At 44.0% G+C, this 23,442-nt stretch overlaps 1 protein-coding gene across 2 annotated transcripts in view; it reads left to right on the forward strand.

The window, feature by feature from the left end:
* Nucleotides 1-23,442, forward strand: part of LOC123483394 (echinoderm microtubule-associated protein-like 6) — an 80,597-nt gene that overhangs the window by 34,981 nt on the left and 22,174 nt on the right. The window contains exons 23-33 of one of the 2 annotated variants that reach the window (XM_045213365.1): nt 9-140; nt 3,766-3,854; nt 5,292-5,459; nt 5,671-5,872; nt 8,434-8,560; nt 9,254-9,332; nt 9,564-9,693; nt 11,976-12,074; nt 12,716-12,736; nt 13,486-13,659; nt 13,770-13,978. In XM_045213365.1, coding sequence (XP_045069300.1) covers nt 9-140; nt 3,766-3,854; nt 5,292-5,459; nt 5,671-5,872; nt 8,434-8,560; nt 9,254-9,332; nt 9,564-9,693; nt 11,976-12,074; nt 12,716-12,736; nt 13,486-13,659; nt 13,770-13,978 — 1,430 coding nt within the window. The remainder of the gene's footprint in view (nt 1-8; nt 141-3,765; nt 3,855-5,291; nt 5,460-5,670; nt 5,873-8,433; nt 8,561-9,253; nt 9,333-9,563; nt 9,694-11,975; nt 12,075-12,715; nt 12,737-13,485; nt 13,660-13,769; nt 13,979-23,442) is intronic. The other variant, XM_045213366.1, reaches the window with a different exon arrangement.

Consider the following 23,442-nt stretch of genomic DNA (forward strand, 5'->3'; position numbering starts at 1 on the left):
CCCTCCAGATGCTGGAAAATACCTCGCTGTGGCCTCTCATGACACTTTTGTGGACATTTACAATGTGCTGACCAGCAAGAGAGTGGGCATCTGTAAAGGAGCTTCCAGCTACATCACCCACATTGACTGGGATGCCCGTGGTAAGTGAAAGGAATAGAAATGCCTATACACTTGGCTTGGGAGGTCTAGTGGTTAGTGCCGCTGTCTCCAGTACACATGTATTGTATCGGTGTGGGTTTAAATTCGTCCACTGCCCTTTGACACGTTCTCCTCCTATCTTTTTCTACTATCAATCGTTGTACAACTCAATGACTGTCTGTTTAATAAAAATCTGACAATAAAAAAGAAAAATACCTGGGGGGGGGGGGTAAATAAATACCCATTCTGCACACTGTATACAGTGCCTTCGGAAAGTATTTTTCTACATTCTGTTACATTACAGCTTTATTCTAAAATTGATTAAATAAATAAATAAATACTTAGCAATCTACACACAATACCCCATAATGACAAAGCGAAAACAGGTTTTTAGAAATGTTAGCAAATTTATTAAAGATAACTGAAATATACCTTATTTACATAAGTATTCAGACCCTTTGCTATGAGATTCGAAATTGAGCTCAGGTGCATCCTGTTTCCATTGATCATCCTTGAGATGTTTCTACAACTTGATTGGAGTCCACCTGTGGTAAATTCAATTGATTGGACATGATTTGGAAAGGCACACACCTACAGTGGGGGAAAAAAGTATTTAGTCAGCCACCAATTGTGCAAGTTCTCCAACTTAAAAAGATGAGAGAGGCCTGTAATTTTCATCATAGGTACACGTCAACTATGACAGACAAATTGAGGAAAAAAATCCAGAAAATCACATTATAGGATTTTTTATGAATTTATTTGCAAATTATGGTGGAAAATAAGTATTTGGTCACCTACAAACAAGCAAGATTTCTGGCTCTCACAGACCTGTAACTTCTTCTTTAAGAGGCTCCTCTGTCCTCCACTCATTACCTGTATTAATGGCACCTGTTTGAACTTGTTATCAGTATAAAAGACACCTGTCCACAACCTCAAACAGTCACACTCCAAACTCCACTATGGCCAAGACCAAAGAGCTGTCAAAGGACACCAGAAACAAAATTGTAGACCTGCACCAGGCTGGGAAGACTGAATCTGCAATAGGTAAGCAGCTTGGTTTGAAGAAATCAACTGTGGGAGCAATTATTAGGAAATGGAAGACATACAAGACCACTGATAATCTCCCCTCGATCTGTGGCTCCACGCAAGATCTCACCCCGTGTGGTCAAAATGATCACAAGAACGGTGAGCAAAAATCCCAGAACCACACGGGGGGACCTAGTGAATGACCTGCAGAGAGCTGGGACCAAAGTAACAAAGCCTACCATCAGTAACACACTACGCCGCCAGGGACTCAAATCCTGCAGTGCCAGACATGTCCCCCTGCTTAAGCCAGTACATGTCCAGGCCCGTCTGAAGTTTGCTAGAGTGCATTTGGATGATCCAGAAGAGGTTTGGGAGAATGTCATATGGTCAGATGAAACCAAAATAGAACTTTTTGGTAAAAACTCAACTCGTCGTGTTTGGAGGACAAAGAATGCTGAGTTGCATCCAAAGAACACCATACCTACTGTGAAGAATGGGGGTAGAAACATCATGCTTTGGGGCTGTTTTTCTGCCAAGGGACCAGGACGACTGATCCGTGTAAAGGAAAGAATGAATGGGGCCATGTATCGTGAGATTTTGAGTGAAAACCTCCTTCCATCAGCAAGGGCATTGAAGATGAAACGTGGCTGGGTCTTTCAGCATGACAATGATCCCAAACACACCACCCGGGCAACGAAGGAGTGGCTTCGTAAGAAGCATTTCAAGGTCCTGGAGTGGCCTAGCCAGTCTCCAGATCTCAACCCCATAGAAAATCTTTGGAGGGAGTTGAAAGTCCGTGTTGCCCAGCGACAGCCCCAAAACATCACTGCTCTAGAGGAGATCTAAATGGAGGAATGGGCCAAAATAACAGCAACAGTGTGTGAAAACTTACAGAAAACATTTGACCTGTGTCATTGCCAACAAAGGGTATATAACAAAGTATTGAGAAACGTTTGTTATTGACCAAATACTTATTTTCCACCATAATTTGCAAATAAATTCATTAAAAATCCTACAATGTGATTTTCTGGATTTTTTTTCCTCGTTTTGTCTGTCATAGTTGACTTGTACCTAGGATGAAAATTACAGGCCTCTCTCATTTTTTTAAGTGGGAGAACTTGCACAATTGGTGGCTGACTAAATACTTTTTTCCCCCACTGTATCTATATAAGGTCCCACAGTTGACAGTGCATGTCAGAGCAAAAACCAAGCCATGAGGTCGAAGGAATTGTCCATACAGCTCCGAGACAGCATTGTGTCGAGGCACAGATCTGGGGAAAGGTGCCAAAAAATGTCTGCAGCATTGAAGGTCCCCAAGAACACAGTGACCTCCATCATTCTTAAATGGAAGAAGTTTGGAACTACCAGGACTCTTCCTAGAGCTTGCCGCCTGGCCAAACTGAGCAATCGGGGGAGAAGGGCCTTGGTCAGGGAGGTGACCAAGAACCCGATGGTCACTCTGACAGAGCTCTAGAGTTCTTCTGTGGAGATGGGAGAACCTTGCAGAAGGACAACCATCTCTGCAGCACTCCACCAATCAGGCCTTTTATGATAGAGTGGCCAGACGGAAGGCACTCCTCAGTAAAAGGCACATGACAGCCCGCTTGGAGTTTGCCAAAAGGCACCTAAAGACTCAGACCATGAGAAACAGGTCTGATGAAACCAAGATTGAACTCTTTGGCCTGAATGCCAAGTGTCACGTCTGGAGGAAACCTGGCACCATCACTACGGTGAAGCATGGTGGTGGCAGCATCATGCTGTGGGGATGTTTTTCAGGGACTGGGAGACTAGTCAGGAATGAGGGAAAGATGAACAGTGCAAAGTACAGAGAGATCCTTGATGAAAACCTGCCCCAGAGCGCTCAGGACCTAAGACTAGGGCAAAGGTTCACCTTCCAACAGGACAACGACCCTACACACAACCAAGACAAGTCTCTGAATGTCCTTGAGTGGTCCAGCCAGAGCCCGGACTTGAACCCGATCGAACATCTCTGGAGAGACCTGAAAATAGCTGTGCAGCAACGCTCCCCATCCAACCTGACAGAGCTTGAGAGGATCTGCAGAGAAGAATGTGAGAAACTCCCCAAATACAGGTGTGCCAAGCTTGTAGTGTCATACCCAAGAAGAATCGCTGCTGTACTCGCTGCCAAAGGTGCTTCACAAAGTACTGAGTAAAGGGACTGAATACTTATGTAAATGTAATTTTTAAGTTTTTTAAATGTATTTTATAAATGAGCAAATATTTCTAAAAACCTGTTTTTGCTTTGTCATTATGGGGTATTGTGTTTAGATTGATGAGGGGAAAAAATGAAAATTTTTGAATACGGCTGTAACGTAACAAAGTGGAAAAAGTAAAGGGGTGTTTTTGTATAGTTTATTGCAGTGATTTTCTAGTTAAAGGTCTTTGTCTGGCAGCGAATTTAGACCAATTACAGATTGGGCCTTTAGTAATGTAGTCATTGATTCTAGTTGCAGTCTACTTTGTTGTGATGTTGCTATCCACCCTTCTTCACGTACATGCACTTTTCTCTTACGATTCAGCCCTAAGAGTAATATTTATACTTTTTTCAAGAGCTATTATTGTTTTTAATCCTGAATAAAGGGAAATTGCTACAAGTCAACACTGGTACCAAAGAACAACTATTCTTCGAGGCCCCAAGAGGAAGGAAACAAACTATCAATATTGCGGAGGTTAGAGTATACATTTTTTATTTATTTTGATATGTCCCTTGATTTTGTCATGTGCTCCTGCTATTTATGGAATCACAAATCAAAATTATAGTGTCTGTCGCACAGATGTCAGAGGTGAAAGATTATATGTACATGTACAGTGCCTTACAAAAGTATTCATCCCCCTTTGCGTTTTTCCTATTTTGTTGCATTACAACCTGTAATTTAAATGGATTTTTATTTGGATTTAATGGACATACACAAAATAGTCCAAATTGGTGAAGTGAAATGAAATTTTTTTTTAAATAAAAATAACGGAAAAGTAGTGTGTGCATATGTATTCACCCCCTTTGCTATGAAGCCCCTAAATAAGATCTGGTGCAACCAATTGCCTTCAGAAGTCACATAATTAGTTAAATAAAGTCCACCTGTGTGCAATCTAAGTGTCACATGATCTGTCACATGATCTCAGTATATATACACCTGTTCAGAAAGGCCCCAGAGTCTGCAACACCACTAAGCAAGGGGTACCACCAAGCAAGCGGCACCATGAAGACCAAGGAGCTCTCCAAACAAGTCAGGTTGTGGAGAAGTACAGATCAGGGTTGGGTTATAAAAAAATATCAGAAACTTTGAACATCCCACGGAGCACCATTAAATCCATTATTAAATCATGGAAAGAATATGGCACCACAACAAACCTGCCAAGAGTGGGCTGCCCACCAAAACTCACGGACCAGGCAAGGAGGGCATTAATCAGAGAGGCAACAAAGAGACCAAAGATAACCCTGAAGGAGCTGCAAAGCTCCACAGTGGAGATTGGAGTATTTGTCCGTAGGACCACTTTAAGCCGTACACTCCACAGAGCTGGGCTTTACGGAAGAGTGGCCAGAAAAAAAGCCATTGCTTAAAGAAAAAAATAAGCAAACATGGTTGGTGTTCGCCAAAAGGCATGTGGGAGACTCCCCAAACATATGGAAGAAGGTACTCTGGTCAGATGAGACTAAAATTGATTTTTTTGGCCATCAAGGAAAACGCTATGTCTGGCGCAAACCCAACACCTCTCATCACCCCGAGAACACCATCCTCACAGTGAAGCATGGTGGGGGCAGCATCATGCTGTGGGGATGTTTTTCATCGGCAGGGACTGGGGAACTGGTCAGAATTGAAGGAATGATGGATGGCATTAAATACAGGGAGTGAATAGTTATGCACATTTTTTTGTCTTATTTTTTTGTTTGTTTAACAATAAAAAATGTTTTGCATCTTCAAAGTGGTAGGCATGTTGTATAAATCAAATCATACAATTTTAAGATTGTAAGGCAACAAAATAGAAAAAATGCCAAGGGGGGGGTGAATACTTTCGCAAGCCACTGTATACCGTTTTTCAGAAGTGTGTGTGTGTATACATGCATGCATGCCTGTTTGTGTCTGTCTGTCTGTGTTGCATGTTTCCAGTTTGAAAAGGTGGAATGGGCCACCTGGACCTCAGTGTTGGGACCCACCTGCGAGGGGGTATGGCCCACACTCAGTTTTGTAAATGCTGCCTCTCTCACCAAAGACCGGAAATTGCTGGCCACTGGGGATGACTTTGGCTTCCTAAAGCTATTTGGTTATCCTTCCAAGGTGAGTGAAAAGTCTGAAGTAGAAATACAAAAGCTCCATTTTAGTGCACGCATTCACAACAATCTCAATGCCATTACATTTAGCAGGGCTCTGTTCAAAATTCAACAGTACCTCCCAGTTTCACTCTGTTTTTAAGTTTTCTTCCATTTCGTGTCTACTGAACACAACCCAGGAGTTGACTGTACTGAAACGGACAACTCCTTTGTTTCAGGGCCAGTTTGCCAAGTTTAAGAAGTATGTGGGGCACAGTGCCAATGTGACAAACGTCCGATGGTCCAACGATGACACCATGTTGCTGTCGGTGGGGGGCGCTGACTCTGCGCTCATGATTTGGGCCCGCGAGGCGTCGGGACATAAGGAGAGCAAGGCGGTGGATAGCGAGGAGTCTGACGACGATGCGGAGGAGGATGGAGGTATAGGGTTTTTTCTGCATCAAAAAGGGGCTTAGGTGGTGGGCGTAGCAGGGGGTGCAGTCGGCGCAGATTAATTTTAGAGAAAATATTTAGAGGACCCAATCTTGGTGGTGTAGAGAAACTTTTTTTTTAAATGTAAGCCAATTTCCTGCAATTATACAAATGTCTCCATGGAACTGAGATTTTTAAAAATGCAGTTTTAAAGCTAATTTCCTGCAATTCTACACATTTTGCCATGCAGCTGAGAGAAAAGGTTGCCGTTTTAAAGGAAACTTCCTGCGATTCTACATATTCTTTGATATTTTTCTTATTTTTTACCCCCTTTTTCTCTCAATTTTGTGATATCCAATTGGTAGTTACAATCTTGTCTCATCGCTGCAACTCCCCTACGGACTCGGGAGAGGCAAAGGTCGAGAAAAACGACCCTGCCAAGCCTCACTGCTTCTTGACACATTGCTCGCTTAACCCGGAAGCCAGCCACACCAATGTGTCGGAAGAAACACTGACAACCGAGGTCAGCTTGCAGGCGCCCGGCCCGCCACAAGGAGTCACTAGAGCACGATGAGACAAGGAAATCCCGGCCGGCCAAACCCTACCCTAACCCGAACGACGCTGGGCCAATTGTGCAACGCAGTGCCTTAGACCACTGCGCCACTCGGGAGGCCCGATTCTACATACTCTGCCATGGAGTTGAGAGAAAATGTTGCAGTTTTAAAGCTAATTCCCTGCAATTGTATGCATTTTGCCATGGCTAAGGCTGTGTTCTATTGCTCAAACGTAATAACAAAATCTATACTGCCTAATTCATTGTTTTGGGATTTATCAATTCTCCCTGGCAGTCTATTTTTTATTTTGTTGATTGTTAGTTCTCAAAGTTATAAAAAAAGTTATAGGTCCATTATCTTTTCTACGTACTTTATATCTGTCGTTTAAACTAAAAGCCTTTTTCCATCCCGAAAGTGTGTGTATGTATATATATATATATATATTTATCTAGGCGACCCCCAAAAAAATACTTTGCCGGAAGTAAAATCCCTGAGGTACAGATTATATTAGATCAGGGGACAACCTTTAACATGTCGCGAGCTACACATTTTTCTCTTCTCTCCTCCCCTGCAACTCTTCGCTGCAACTCTTCCCCAGGTCCTTAGTGTACAAGAGAATGTAGTGCACTATGTTTTCTGCTTTTGCTCATTTCATGGCAAAGTTTGCAAATAACAAATAATAATTTGGATACAAATGATATACTTCCTCATTATATCATTCTGCCAGGTAAGCCTACTCTGCAGTTAACATTTAATTGAGAAGGTTCTCTGGAAAATATTTCTGTCAACCCACAAGAGTGTTATCACAACTGGCTACACACAGAGTGATAGACAAACACGCGCACCACACAGACAGACAGACGGGCAATATTGCTGGAAATTAATTGGCAGATTTAGTGTTAGGTTTGGCTTTTTAAACCAATAATGGCTAACCAGGGGTGAAATAATCAAATAAAATCAAATTGAATCTGTCACTTGCGCCGAATACAACAGGTGTAGACCTTACAGTGAAATGCTTATTTACAAGCCCTTAACCAACAATGCAGTTTTTAAGAAAGAATACCACAAAAAATCACAAACAAATACCATATAAAATAATAGAGCAGCTAGGGTGGCTGGAGTCTTTGACAATTTTTAGGGCCTTCCTCTGACACCGCCTGGTATACATTTACATTTCAGTCATTTAGCAGACGCTCTTATCCAGAGCGACCCACAACCCTTTTTTGGTTACTACATGATTCCATATGTGTTATTTCATAGTTTTGATGTCTTCACTATTATTCTACAATGTAGAAAATAGTTAAAATAAAGAAAAACCCTGGAATGAATAGGTGTGTCCAAACTTTTACATTTTAGTCATTTAGCAGACGCTCTTATCCAGAGCAACTTACAGTTAGTGAGTGCAGACATTATTTTTTAATACTAGCCCCCCGTGGAAATCGAACCCACAACCCTGGCGTTGCAAACGCCATGCTCTACCAACTGAGCTACATCCCTGGTATTGACTGGTATTGTATATGAAAGTGCAATACATATTCACTGTACACTTCTATCAACTAGTCAAGAGTCCAATTAGATTATACAGCCTAATGACTGTTGGAATGAAAGAGTCCCTGTATCTGTTCGTCCTGAGCTGCTTTTGAAGATGTCTCCTTCCCCTAGTCAGGCTGAGGCTGCTATGACTGCATTTTGGGTGAAAGGGATATGTACTGTCCTGTAAGATATTGTCTAGTTTTTGGAGGATGAGTTTTGTGTACAGGCTGTTAGCTGATTCTTGCTCTATACCAATGATCGTCTTGATTAATTGCTGTAGCTTGGCTTGGTCTTGCGCTCGCATGTCTTGCGCTCACATGTCTTGCGCTCACTTGGTCTTGCACTCGCATGGTCCGCTTGGAATGTAGCTGACTCTCCGGTTGTGGTTGTCTCTGGTTTATGCTTGTATGTGGTATGGTTGTATTTATAAATGGTTGTATTGTTCAGGCACCAGGAATTTACAGGCTTTTTTTCTCTCTGTAGGGTATGACAGTGATGTTGCACGAGAGAAGGGTACTGATTACATCACCAAGATCTATGCTGTCAGCATCCGGGCCATGGTTGGCACAAAGCCTCACCAGCGAGAGAAAGAAGTGCCCGTGGAGGAAAGGTACCGTATGGCCAACAAAAATGAATTATGTATTTTATAATGACATGGTCAGTTTGTATACTGCTATTGTAAGGAAGTTTTGGTAACGTCTTTTTAGCAACCAGAAAATAATCTGGTTATCTGACCAGATAACAACCAAAATATGATGTCTGTCCCATGAAGTCTTGTTCTAATCATGAAAAATGTCTTTATCTGGTTGTAACAAAGACCAGTTGGTTTATTGTAATCTGGTTATCATTCTGTTCGCAGAAAAGTTTGGTCGTACCGCAATATTAGGAGAACATTTGTCGTATTTCCACCTATCGGGAGGCAGAGCTACTACCATTCAAGTTACTTATACCTCTGCAAATCCTTTCAGATCTACATGAAGTGGCTAGTTGTTTCTGGACATTGCATACTGCTCTGCTCTGCTCTAATAATGATGATAATAATAATCGCAATAATAATCATAATAATACCTTTTACTTGTAACACTTTTCAAAAACCCAAAGTGCTACAAACACAAAAAACAAACATCAAATCAGTAAAAACACAGTACAGCACATAATAAAGACGCAATAGGTCTATAATGGCTAGAGTGAAGTCAGGTAAGACATGTACAGCAGAGTACTGTGCAATTAGGCACTTTAAAAGCCTCACTAATGGCTCATATCGATCATATCAATTCGCCATGTTATAATTTCTTCTGTGCAGGCCTCCCGTCAGTAGAGCTGCCCCCTTACCAGAGAAACTGCTGAAGAACAACTTAACCAAGAAGAAAAAACTTGTTGAGGTTTGTTAGTTGGATCTGTTTTTTCAAGGGGAGGTTGCATAGTTAAAAAGCTAGGCAGGGTCAGGTGGGCCGAGAGATGTTGCCAAAGGAATGGCGTGTTCAGGTCTATAATTTTTATACAAAACATTTGACGGGCAATATCAGCTTGTCCAGTATTTTGCATTTTAAATATTTATGTTCCTGAAAGAAATAACTTCCTGTTGCTTTTTCTCATTTGGGCGTGCTTTTCAGGAGCTGGCCTTGGAACATGTGTTTGGATATCGGGGTTTTGATTGTCGAAACAACCTGCATTACCTCAACGATGGTGCCGACATAATCTTCCACACTGCCGCAGCAGTGGTCATCCAGAACCTCTCTGCTGGTGTGTATGAAGAGATGGACTTGCCATAGGGCAGTTATGGCAAATGCCAGATGGGCTGGTCCATCTTTAGCCCAGTTTGGCCTGTCTAATTGGGGGTTTCACACGGAATTATCAGCATTTGGCTAATAATGGGGCCCTCAGGGGAAAAATGGGTTGGTGTGGGGGCCGGTCTGTTAGAAATGCCAGGGCAAATTTCTGGTCCCAGTCCGTCCCTGCGTGTATGAGCACAGGAACACTGAACACATTACTAACCTGAGCCAACTCAAGCTATACTGCGCTGGCCTGTTTACACCTTCGCCATAGTTTACATTAACATTTTGGTCATTTAGCAGATGCTCTTATCCAGAGTCAGTGGTCCTGAAACTGTGCTGAAAAGGAAAATGTGCAGCACACTTTGGTTTGTGTCGGCACGATAGTGTGAAAAGGGTATTGGGATCTGCTGCTTCTTAAAGGCATCCTACCATCCTTTATGACTATATTTCTTAATGCTATAGTGCTATGCTATCGAGGCCTATCACACAAATGTACATTTACATTTTAGTCATTTAGCAGACGCTCTTATCCAGAGCGACTTACAGTTAAGTGAGTGCATACATTTTTCATACTGGCCCCCCGTGGGAATCGAACCCACAACCCTGGCGTTGCAAGCGCCATGCTCTACCAACTGAGCTACACGGGACACTTATTATATATTTATATATAAATAAATCATGGGCTCTACAAACCCAGGACCCTCTAAAAACGAAAAGGTATAACACTTATATTCAGGGTGTGGGCACAACTAAATGTTGGCCGAACTATTGGGTATTGTCATGCAAATTCTAATCACCAATCAGGATATTACTTTATTCAAAACATATTAATAAGGCAGCAGGTCACACCACCCACACGTGAATGGAGTGTGCTCTGTAATACTGGGGCCGAGAGCTCTGACATACAAAGAATATAAAATATATTTTATAGCAAAGATACCTCTTAGTCTTACATGACAAACAGCAGATGTGTGGAATGGGTCAAAAGGTTAGGATTTGTATGAAATAAATTAATAATTCACAGCAGACAGTATCTGCTGTGAAGACTGTTCTTATTGTATGGAAACCAGGGTTTGGCCCCCAAGACGAGGTTCTTATCAACTATTCATAACAGATCCTATTCATAGGACCATACGTCGGGACTACCGGCCGTGGTGACTCCTTGCTGTCCCCAGTCCGCCTGGCCTTGCTGCTATTCCAGTTTCAACTGTTCTGCCTGCGGTTATGGAACCCCTACCTGTCCCAGACCTGCTGTTTTCAACTCTTAATGATCGGCTATGAAAAGCCAACTGAGATTTATTCCTGATTATTATTTGACCATGCTTGTCACTTATGAACATTTTTGAACATCTTGGCATGGTTCTGTTATAATCTCCACCCGGCACAGCCAGAAGAGGACTGGCCACCCCTCATAGCCTGGTTCCTCTCTAGGTTTCTTCCTAGGCTTTCGCCTTTCTAGGGAGTTTTTCCTAGCCACCGTGCTTCTACACCTGCATTACTAGCTGTTTGGGGTTTTAGGCTGGGTTTCTGTACAGCACTTCGAGATATTAGCTGATGTAAGAAGGGCTATATAAAATAAAATTGATTGATTGATTGATCCTCTGTAGCTCAATTGGTAGAGCATGGTGCTTGTAACGCCAGGGTAGTGGGTTCGATCCCCGGGACCACCCATATGTAAAAATGTATGCACACATGACTGTAAGTCGCTTTGGATAAAAGTGTCTGCTAAATGGCTTTATTATTATTATTATTATTATTATTATTATTATTATTATTATCTTGTCCCTGGTACCTCACACACAGACACCAATTCTGTCTATGAAAATGCAGGCTCAGTCAGACCGGAGACATCTCTCTCTCACACACCACGAATCATAGAATGGAATATGGCTGTTGGTTTTATCACCAAACCATCACTTAATCAGTTGTCAGCTCCAGATACCCTTATCTCGAGTAAAACCCATGTCCTTGACCACACGCCTAGACTAGCTGCAGGGAGCTGGAGTAGAAACCATCCCTTTTACACAAACACAGCATTAGTAGAACAGAAATGTCTTACTGTTTGTTAAGTATATAATTGTTAACTATTAATATTAAACAAAGCAGGTAAACAGGTTACATGTTAATTTTTCTCACACAGTATGCTAGTGATTGTCACAAAAACCTGTAAAGCGCTATATATAGAAATATATATGTATATGTATATATGTATATGTGTGTATATATGTATATGTATTTTTCTCCTCACAGGGACTCAGAGCTTTTACCTCGAGCACACAGATGACATTCTATGTCTCACTGTCAATCAACACCCAAAGTATCTAAACATCATTGCCACAGGACAGATTGGTAAGTGGGAACCCTTTAACCCTTAAATCTATTCTCATGACTTTCACAGAACCCATCCACATTTGTTTTCAACTACGGTTGGCTTTGTTTTATTGGCACTGGTGTTTTGTAAGCACAGTTCTTCCTTTTTTTTTGCTACATTGTATCAGATTTATGTTGAAGATACTTTGTGTCAAAAAGTGAATGCAAATTTTGCTCAATAGACTTTTAATTGGCATTAGTGTGAGTCTTCAATTGTGTTTTTCCACCTAAATCAGAATTTCCCCACTGAAATTGGCTTAAAGCTGTTTGAATGAAAATAAGGAAATGGTTAGCAGAACTCTTGCTCTCCCAGAGGACACACTAAGCACCCCATTTTGATATGAAAATAAGTGGCACTAATGTCAAGCAGTTTTCAATACTTCTCAGTTTTCAATAAGTTAAAAACCTTTTAGCTGTGTCCTTGAGAGCACAGGATTGAATGTGTGTTTCAGGGCGATTCTTGATGCACAATGATGCAGTCACATTTTGTTTTTAAATCTGTGCCACGCCGAGCATTTGAAGTGGTTTATTTTGTCACTTTCATGCAAAATGTCATCCTTACCCATTGCACGTGTTACTTTTGACGCTTCCTCATTTCACCATTGTCCACTCCATAACAGGTGATGTCACCGACCTGCCAGGTAAGATGGTGGCATTTATTCTCCATGTCTTATTTACTTTGGTTTCAATTCACTGTCGTGTTCATTAGGCACCAAACGGAAGAAAACACACTGAAACAGGGAGGGTCTGAAATTGTCCAATAAGAAACGCTAATTTTAAAGCACTTTCTTTTGCTTGCCCTAATGAACATGATCCTGTTTATTTCAGTGTAACTAACACAAACGTGGCTTGTCCATTCAAAGCATAACCCATCCCAAAATGTTTTATTTATAGTTGATGTTTTTGACTTGCAGAAGAGAAATTCTAATATTTTTTTCAAAACTCTGGTATAATTTACTGCTTTTTGTTTAGAGTTGGAAATTGGTGGTGAGTATTGACTTGAGTATTGTAGCTTGTCAACCTGCCAGTGTCAGTGATTATTAATTGATGAATGAAGTCTTACTATGAATGAATCCTTGCTTAGCCCTTCTTGTGAGCATGCAAAGTAGTTAAGCAAGCCTCTCATGGTTCTTGTACTGTATATGGTAAGTCACTTACCAAAACTGCCCCTTGTACTAGTACCAGGTTATGCATGTAGATGCCAGACCGTGACCGACCCTTAGTGAATTAGACGTGACCCGTTATAAAGTGACCTTGTACGACTGGTTTGTCCACCCTTCCCATCCTCCTCCTTAACCCTCAAACCCTGTGTTGTGAGTGAGATGTGACCTCTTGGTGCTTTGAGTACTCAAGGTCATTTTAAAGCTGCGGGACTGCTTTTTAACTGCAGGCCTCGCCCCCTCCATCCACGTGTGGGACGCAATGAGCAAACAGACGCTGTCTGTCTTACGGTGTTCGCACGCCAAGGGGGTGGGCTACGTCAACTTCAGCGCTACGGGCAAGCTGCTGCTGTCGGTAGGGGTGGAGCCTGAGCACACCATCACCGTCTGGCGCTGGCAGGAAGGTAACAAGGCAACTCTATATATTTCTTTATTTTTAAGAATAGATGGATGGATGGGAAGAATTAAACTCTATTGAGTCTAACAACTTTGATCCTGATTTTCTATTCCATAGGCACCAAAGTGACCAGTAAGGGCAGCCATGCCGACAGGATCTTTGTGGTGGAGTTCAGGCCTGACTCGGACACCCAGTTTGTGTCGGTGGGAATCAAGCATATCAAGTTCTGGACCCTAGTGGGAGGTTCCCTCATGTACAAGAAAGGAGTGATCGGCGCAGTGGAAGACGGCAGGATGCAGACCATGTTGTCTGTGGCTTTCGGTGCTGTGAGTACATGGCTAATATATTGATTATCGTATTATGGTGAAGAAAATTAACTATTCATGCTGGGTTGCACGTTTCGTCACAATATTGTTTTGAGCGTTCTCTTGAGGACTGATGCCGGACTGAAGGTTCTGCTCAATGCATTCTCAACGATGAAGATTTAGTCTAAAGTGCATTATAGTGGCTTGGAAACACGATGACATTTAAAAAAGAGGCAAATAATTAGTAGGAAAACCTTTTGTCATCATCGTGATGTCGCCAGATTGCTTTTAGATGCAGTATAACTTTAGCTAGCAAGCTAACATTGAGGGGACAGCACCAAATTTGTGTTAGCTAACGTTAGCGTTCCTAGCTATTTTTGGCTAACTTTGCTAGCTAAGTGCATTCGGAAAGTATTCAGACCCTTTGACTTTTTCCACATTTTATTACGTTACAGCCTTATTCTAAAATTGATTAAATAAAATGTTCCCTCCTCCATCTACACACAATACCCCATAATGACAAAGCGAAAACAGGTTTTTTGAATTTTTTAAAAATGTATTAAAAATAAAAAACAAATCCCTTATTTACATAAAAAAATTATGCACACATGACTGTAAGTCACTTTGGATAAAAGCGTCTGCTAAATGGCATATTATATTATTATTACATAAGTATTCAGACCCTTTTCTATGAGACTCGAAAATGAGCTCCAGTGCATCCTGTTTTCATTGATCATCCTTGAGATGTTTCTACAACTTGATTGGAGTCCACCTGTGATAAATTAAATTGATTGGACATTATTTGGAAAGGCACACACCTGTCTATATAAGGTCCCACAGTTGACAGTGCATGTCAGAGAAAAAACCAAGCCATGAGGTCGAAGGAATTGTCCGTAGAGCTCCGAGACAGGATTGTGTCAAGGCACAGATCTGAGGAAGGGTGCCAAAAAAGTTATGCAGCATTGAAGGTCCCCAAGAACACAGTGGCCTCCATCATCCTTAAATGGAAGAAGTTTGGAACCATCAAAATGCTCATCCAGTGGCCGGAGACTTTAATGCATGGAAACTTAAATCCGTTCTACCTAATTTCTACCAGCATGTTAAATGTGCAACCAAAGGAAATACAACTCTAGACCACCTTTACTCCACACACAGAGACGCGTACAAAGCTCTCCCTACCCTCCATTTGGCAAATCTGACATAATTCTATCCTCCTGATTCCTGCTTATTAGCAAAAACGAAAGCAGGAAGCGCCAGTGACTCGGTTAATAAGGAAGTGGTCAGATGATGCAGATGCTTAGCTACAGGACTGTTTTGCTAGCACAGACTGGAACATGTTCCGGGATTCTTTCGATGGCATTGAGGAGTACACCACATCAGTCACTGGCTTCATCAATAAGTGCATCGATGACGTTGTCCCCACAGTGACCGTACGTACCCCAACCAGAAGCCATGAATTACAGGTAACATCCACACTGAGCTAAAGGGTAGAGCTGCTGCTTTCAAGGAGCGGGACTCTAACCCGGACGCTTATAAGAAATCCCGCTATGCCCTCGACGAACCATCAAACAGGCACAGAGTCAATACAGGACTAAGATTGATTTGTACTACACCGGCTCCGACGCTTGTAGGATGTGGCAGGGCTCGCAAACTATTACAGACTACAAAGGGAAGCACAGCCGCGAGCTGCCCAGTGACACGAGCCTACCAGATGAGCTAAATCACTTCTATGCTCGCTTCGAGGCAAGTAACACTGAAGCATGCATGAGAGCATCAGCTGTTCCAGATGACTGTGTGATCACGCTCTCTGTAGGCGATGTGAGTAAGACTTTTAAGCAGGTCAACATTCACAATGCCGCAGGGCCAGACGGATTACCAGGACGCGTACTCCGAGCATGCGCTGACCAACTGGCAAGTGCCTTCACTGACATTTTCAACATATCCCTGACTGAGTCTGTAATACCAACATGTTTCAAGCAGACCACCATAGTCCCTGTGCCCAAGAATACTAAGAACCTGCCTAAATGTCTACAGACCCGAAACACTCACGTCTGTAGCCATGAAGTGCTTTGAAAGTCATGGCTCACATCAACACCAGTATCCCAGAAACCCTAGACCCACTCCAATTTGCATACCGCTCCAACAGATCCATAAATGATGCAATCTCTATTGCGCTCCACACTACCCTTTCCAACCTGGACAAGAGGAACACCTATGTGAGAATGCTATTCATTGACTACAGCTCAGCGTTCAACACCATAGTGCCCTCAAAGCTCATCACTAATCTAAGGATCCTGGGACTAAACACCTCCCTCTGCAACTGGATCCTGGACTTCCTGACGGGCCGCTCCCAGGTGGTAAGTGTAGGTAACAACACATGCGCCACGCTGATCCTCAACACGGGGGCCTCTCAGGGGTGCGTGCTCAGTCCCCTCCTGTACTCCCTGTTCACCCATGACTGCATGGCCAGGCACGACTCCGATGACACAACAGTGGTAGGCCTGTTCACCGACAATGACGAGACAGCCTATATGGAGGAGGTCAGAGACCTGGCCGTGTGGTGCCAGGACAACAACCTCTCCCTCAACGTGATCAAGACAAAGGAGATGATTGTGGACTACAGGAAAAAGAAGAGGACCGAGCACGCCCCCATTCTCATCGACGGGGCTGTAGTGGAGCAGGTTGAAAGCTTCAAGTTCCTTGGTGTCCACATCACCAACAAACTAACATGGTCCAAGCACACCAAGACAGTCGTGTAGAGGGCACGAGAACCTATTCCCCCTAAGGAGACTGAAAAGATTTGGCATGGGTCCTCAGATCCTCAAAAAGTTATAAAGCTGCACCATCGAGGCATCCTGACTGGTTGCATCACTGCCTGATATGGCAACTGCTGGGCCTCCGACCGCAAGGCACTACAGAGGGTAGTGTGTATGGCCCAGTACATCACTGGTGTCAGAGGAAGTCCCTAAAAATTGTCAAAGACTCCAGCCACCCTAGTCATGAACTGTTCTCTCTGCTACCGCACGGCAAGCGGTATCGGAGCGCCAAGTCTAGGTCCAAGAGGCTTCTAAACAGCTTCTACCCCCAAACCACAAGGCTCCTATCAAATGGCAACCCAGACTATTTGCATTGTGGGAATCGAACCCACAACCCTGGCGTTGCAAGCGCCATGCTCTACCAACTGAGCTACACGGGACTATTCTTAAAACTGCATTGTTGGTTAATTAAGGGCTTGTACAGTGCCTTGCAAAAGTATTCATCCCCCTTGGCGTTTTTCCTATTTTGTTGCATTACAACCTGTAATTTAAATGGAATTTTATTTTGATTTCATGTATTGGACATACACAAAATAGTCAACATTGGTGAAGTGAAATTAAAAAAAGAACTTGTTTAAAAAAATTCTAAAAAATAAATTTACGGAAAAGTGGTGTGTGCATATGTATTCACCCCCTTTGCTATGAAGCCCCTAAATAAGATCTGGTGCAACCAATTACCTCCAGAAGTCACATAATTAGTTAGATTGCACACAGGTGGACTTTATTTAAGTGTCACATGAGCTGTCACATGATCTCAGTGTGTGTGTGTGTGTATATATATATATTGTGATGTCACGAGAGGCTGTGTCCTGGAGGGACGTTACATCCCCCTGAGGTGGCTGCAAACCCAGACAGCTATGGCTCCATCTGCTGGTATGGTCGGGAACTCCACCCCTCTATGGCCAATCTTCCCACGCAGCTGAAACAAATGAGGAGCTGATGAGCTGAAGGTTTGGGAAGGGAAGAGACACACTGAGGGAGTGTGTGGGGGGTGAAGAGACACAGTCTCCAACCTGGGCTCTCTGGAGGACAAGAGTGCTGCACGTCCACTTCCATGAGGAATATAAGGATTTGGAGATACTTACCTTTGGGAAATACTCACCTTTGGATATATGCACCTGTGGAAATACGTGAGAGACATTTGGAAGGACTTTTTGCTGGGTTGGCCACTAGCTGCAACGTGGACTACAGTAAGGCTGGGGAAAAGTTATCTGAGCGAGTGAGAATTATGATTTTGGATGTGGAAGAGACATCCCTGAACTGTTAACCCTTAAAGAGCCACAAGAGAACAGAATTTTGTTATATTTTCGTTAATTTCCCAAGACCTATAATAAAATCCTTGTTTTGTTTGAACCTTGTCTCCTTGCACTACTTGAGCAATCCCGCTGAAAGCTGTGTAGCCTCTCGTGACGTCACAGATGGTGGAGAATACAGGCACGCTCAAGCGTTAATAGTGCATGTCAGAGGAGGATACCGAAGGTTTGATCACCCAGTTTTCCAAGTTGGCCGTAGGCTCCCCGCCCGACTGAAATGGAGGACATATTGAAAGCCCTTGTTGCTGGCCAGCAAGCCCAGATGCAAGCAAACGTGGCTCTCTTGGAGGAGCAAAAGAAAGCCAACCTTCTGAAGGCAGAGGAATTGCAGTTGCAGAGACAGAGGGTGGTCCAAAATACCCGCCCAATAAAGGCAAGTGACTTTATATCTAAGATGGGAGCTACCGATGACATTGAGGCATACCTGCATGCATTTGAGGCCACGGCCACTAGGGAAGCCTGGCCCAAGCAACAGTGGGTTGGTCTGTTAGCCCCCTTTCTAACCGGGGAATCGCTGAATGCTGTCCGGGACCTGGGCCCTGACCAGGTTACTGACTATGATGCCCTGAAGTCTGAGATCCTCAGCAGATATGGACTCACAAAGTTTGGTATGGCCCAGCGCTTTCACAGCTGGACCTTCCAACCAGACCAACCTCCTCGGGCGCAGATGCATGAACTTGTCCGAATCGCAAGGAAATGGCTGGATCCGCAGAGGAATACAGCAGCGGCGGTGGTGGAGGCCGTTGTGGTGGATCGTTACCTACGCGCCCTGCCTTATGAGGCAAAACGGTTAATCAGTCAACAGGCCTTGACCACGGCTGATCTGACCGTGGAAGCTGTGGAAAAGTACCAGGCCACAGCGGAGATGCTGAATGCTTCCCGAAAAAGACCCCAGGAGTGCGGCCCCACCACAAATGGGAAGAACCCGTCCAAAGGACCCCAAGGTCTCGAACCCAGCCACGTCAGGACTTATCCCGGCTCCAGGGGGAGCCAGAAACCAGGCGGGTCCAAGAAGAGTACACCAGGAGGGGGAAACTCGACAGTGTTACCGGTGTGGGGAGATGGGACATATCTCCTGGCAGTGTGGGAAACCAGCCGAGGAACCTATGCCCACTGCGGAGTCCTCCAGCTCAGCACCCACACACCGTTTTGCCTCGCTCTTGGGAGTCGTAGATGGCGGCCCAGATCGACCCCCCACCTGCCCGGTAACTGTGAATCACCATGATGTGGAGGCCTTACTGGATTCTGGTAGCCGGGCCACCCTGGTGCGTAAGGATTTGGTGGGCCCAACGTGTCTGACCCCCGGGGAAAGTCCTCCCAGTTTCCTGTGTCCATGGGGACACCAGAGAATACCCCATTACTGAACTTACAATGACCAGCACACGGGGAACCATACACACGACGGCGGGGGTGGTTGATTCCCTCCCCGTCCCTGTCCTAATTGGACGAGACTGCCCAGCCTTTTACCCACTCTGGAGAGAGTCTCAGGAGAGGATAACCCGAGTACCTCGGAAACGGAGAGGCAAGACTCATCCTGGGAAGGCTCCGGTGCAATCCTCCGAGTTACTCACTCCCGCCCGGGCTCTGAGAGGGATGGCAGGTGCCCAGACCGACACAGAGACGGAGCTACAGAATCTGGACAAAGAACTGTCTGGTCTGAAGGGGACCGCTGAGAGGTATCGTTTGTTAAAGCAACAGTTAGACATGAAGACAGAAGAGTTAGATATCCTCCAGGCTAAACTCCAACAGAGCTCCTTCCCTAAGCAACAGGAGGAGCTGGAGAGGCTGCGCAGGACCATCGAGGAGTGTGAGGAGACCCTGCGCAGTAGTAAGGAGGTCCAGAAGAAGGCAGAGGAGAAGTACAAGGTGTTGGAGAACAAGATGAAGAATGCGGAGGCAGAGAGAGAGAAGGAACTGAAAGCTGCTCAACAGAAGCTAAACTCTGCTAAAACCAAGGCTGATGCGTTCAGTAAGAAACTCAAGGAGAGACAACAGGAGGCTGAGTCCCTGGTCCTAGAGTTGGAGGAGTTGAAGAGAGAGCAGTCTGGCAAGCACCACGGCAATGCGGACGCCCTCTCCCGGCGTGATGCCTTCTTCGCTGCCTTTACCCGACGAGGACGTCGGTCCCGAGGAGGGGGATGTGTGATGTCACGAGAGGCTGTGTCCTGGAGGGACGTTACATCCCCCTGAGGTGGCTGCAAACCCAGACAGCTATGGCTCCATCTGCTGGTATGGTCGGGAACTCCACCCCTCTATGGCCAATCTTCCCACGCAGCTGAAACAAATGAGGAGCTGATGAGCTGAAGGTTTGGGAAGGGAAGAGACACACTGAGGGAGTGTGTGGGGGGTGAAGAGACACAGTCTCCAACCTGGGCTCTCTGGAGGACAAGAGTGCTGCACGTCCACTTCCATGAGGAATATAAGGATTTGGAGATACTTACCTTTGGGAAATACTCACCTTTGGATATATGCACCTGTGGAAATACGTGAGAGACATTTGGAAGGACTTTTTGCTGGGTTGGCCACTAGCTGCAACGTGGACTACAGTAAGGCTGGGGAAAAGTTATCTGAGCGAGTGAGAATTATGATTTTGGATGTGGAAGAGACATCCCTGAACTGTTAACCCTTAAAGAGCCACAAGAGAACAGAATTTTGTTATATTTTCGTTAATTTCCCAAGACCTATAATAAAATCCTTGTTTTGTTTGAACCTTGTCTCCTTGCACTACTTGAGCAATCCCGCTGAAAGCTGTGTAGCCTCTCGTGACGTCACAATATATATATATATATATATACCTGTTCTGAAAGGCTCCAGAGTCTGCATCACCACTAAGCAAGGGGCACCACCATGCAAGCGGCACCATGAAGACCAAGGAGCTCTCCAAACAGGTCAGGGACAAAGTTGTGGAGAAGTACAGATCAGGGTTGGGTTATAAAAAAATATCAGAAACTTTGAACATCCCACGGAGCACCGTTAAATCCATTTTGAAAAATTTAAAGAATATGGCACCACAACAAACATGCCAAGAGAGGGCCATGCACCAAACTCACGGACCAGGCAAGGAGGGCATTAATCAGAGGCAATAAAGAGACCAAAGATGACCCTGAAGGAGCTGCAAAGCTCCACAGCGGAGATTGGAGTATCTGTCCGTAGGACCACTTTAAGCCATACACTCCACAGAGCTGGGCTTTACGGAAAAAAGCCATTGCTTAAAGAAAAAAATAAGCAAACACGTTTGGTGATCACTAAAAGGCATGTGGGAGACTCCCCAAACATATGGAAAAAGGTACTCTGGTCAGATGAGACTCAAATTGAGCTTTTTGGCCATCAAGGAAAACGCTATGTCTGGCGCAAACCCAACACCTCTCATCACCCCGAGAACACCATCCTCACAGTGAAGCATGGTAGTGGCAGCATCATGCTGTGGGGATGTTTTTCATTGGCAGGGACTGGGAAACTGGTCAGAATTGAAGGAATGATGGATGGCACTAAATACAGGGACATTCTTGAGGGAAACCTGTTTCAGTCTTCCAGAGATTTGAGACTGGGACGGAGGTTCACCTTCCAGCAGGACAATGACCCTAAGCATACTGCTAAAGCAACACTTGAGTGGTTTAAGGGGTCTTGGAATCGCCTAGTCAAAGCCCAGACCTCAATTTGTGGTATGACTTAAAGATTATTTATTTTTTATTTTTTTATTTTTTATTTTTAGGGGGGATGGATCAGCTTAATATTGCAGATAGATTGTATCTTCTATCAATGTAATTGTCTGCATCACTTCCAATCCCCCATGACTTAAAGATTGCTGTACACCAGCAGAACCCATCCAACTTGAAGGAGCTGGAGCAGTTTTGCCTTGAAGAATGGGCAAAAATCCCAGTGGCTAGATGTGCCAAGCTTATAGAGACATACCCCAAGAGACTTGCAGCTGTAATTGCTGCAAAAGGTGGCTCTACAAAGTATTGACTTTGGGGGGGGTGAATAGTTATGCGTGCTCAAGTTTTCTGTTTTTTTGTCTTATTTCTTGTTTGTTTCACCCCAAAAAGATTTTGCATCTTCAAAGTGGTAGGCATGTTGTGTAAATCAAATGATACAAACCCCCCCAAAAAAATCATTTTTAATTCCAGGTTGTAAGGCAACAAAATAGGAAAAATGCGAAGGGGGATGAATACTTTCGCAATCCACTGTAAGTTAGCATTTCACTGTAAGGTCTACTACACCTGTTGTATAAGGCGCATTTGACGAATAAAATCTGATTTGATTTGAATGCCAAGCGTCACGTCTGGAGGAAACCTTGGCACCATCCCTATGGTGAAGCATGGTTGGGGCAGCAGCATGCTTTGGGGATGTTTTTCAGCAGCAGGGACTGGGAGACTAGTCAGGATCGAGGGAAAGATTAACGTACAGATAGCATAGTACAGATAGATCCTTGATGAAAACCTGCTCCAGAGCGCTCAGGACCTCAGACTGGGGCGAAGGTTCACCTTCAACAGGACAACGACCCTAAACACACAACCACGACAACGAAGGAGTGGCTTCGCGACAAGTCTCTGATTGTCCTTGAGTGGCCCAGCCAGCGCCCGGATTTGAACCTGATCGAACATATCTGGAGAGACCTGAAAATAGCTGTGCATTGACGCTCCCCATCCATCCAACCTGACAGAGCTTGAGTGGATCTGCGGAGAAGAATGGGAGAAACTCCCCAAATACATGTGTGCCAAGCCTGTAGCGTCATACCCAAGAAGACTCGAGGCTGTAATCGCTGCCAAAGTTGCTTCAACAAAATACTGAGTTAAAGGGTCTGAATACTTACGAAAATGTGCTATTTCAGATACAAATCAGTTTTTGCTTTGTCGTTATGGGGTATTGTGTATGTGTGGATTGATGAGGGGAAAAACTATTTAATAAATTGTAGAATAAGGCTGTGAAAATGTGGAAAAAGTCAAGGTGTTTGAGTTCTTTCCGAATGCATAAGGAGGGCGAATTAACGGCTGCTGCATAGTCAATATGGGATTTATTTATAGTGTGCTCGGTTCAGTTGTGCATAAGAGCTTTTTTAAATTCTAAATGGTTAAAATAGTGAGAGGTGATTATTGTGAAAATCTGAGTTTGCTTCATGTACTATCATCCTAAATTTAAAATATGTAATTATTGTGCCATATTTATGTATGATGATGGTAATATTATTTTATATTACGCTACTAAATCAAATTGGCATAATAAAACAATTCCCATACAAATATGTCTGTTTAAGCTATCTGTTTTTTTATATTGCATGCGTCTCAATCCACCACTATGTCGCACTTCCACATCTGGTGACAGAGCTAGAGCGGTGTTTGTCAGACCATGAGACATC

The sequence above is a fragment of the Coregonus clupeaformis genome, unplaced genomic scaffold (genome assembly GCF_020615455.1).
Source record: "Coregonus clupeaformis isolate EN_2021a unplaced genomic scaffold, ASM2061545v1 scaf0107, whole genome shotgun sequence".
Lineage (NCBI taxonomy): Eukaryota > Metazoa > Chordata > Actinopteri > Salmoniformes > Salmonidae > Coregonus > Coregonus clupeaformis.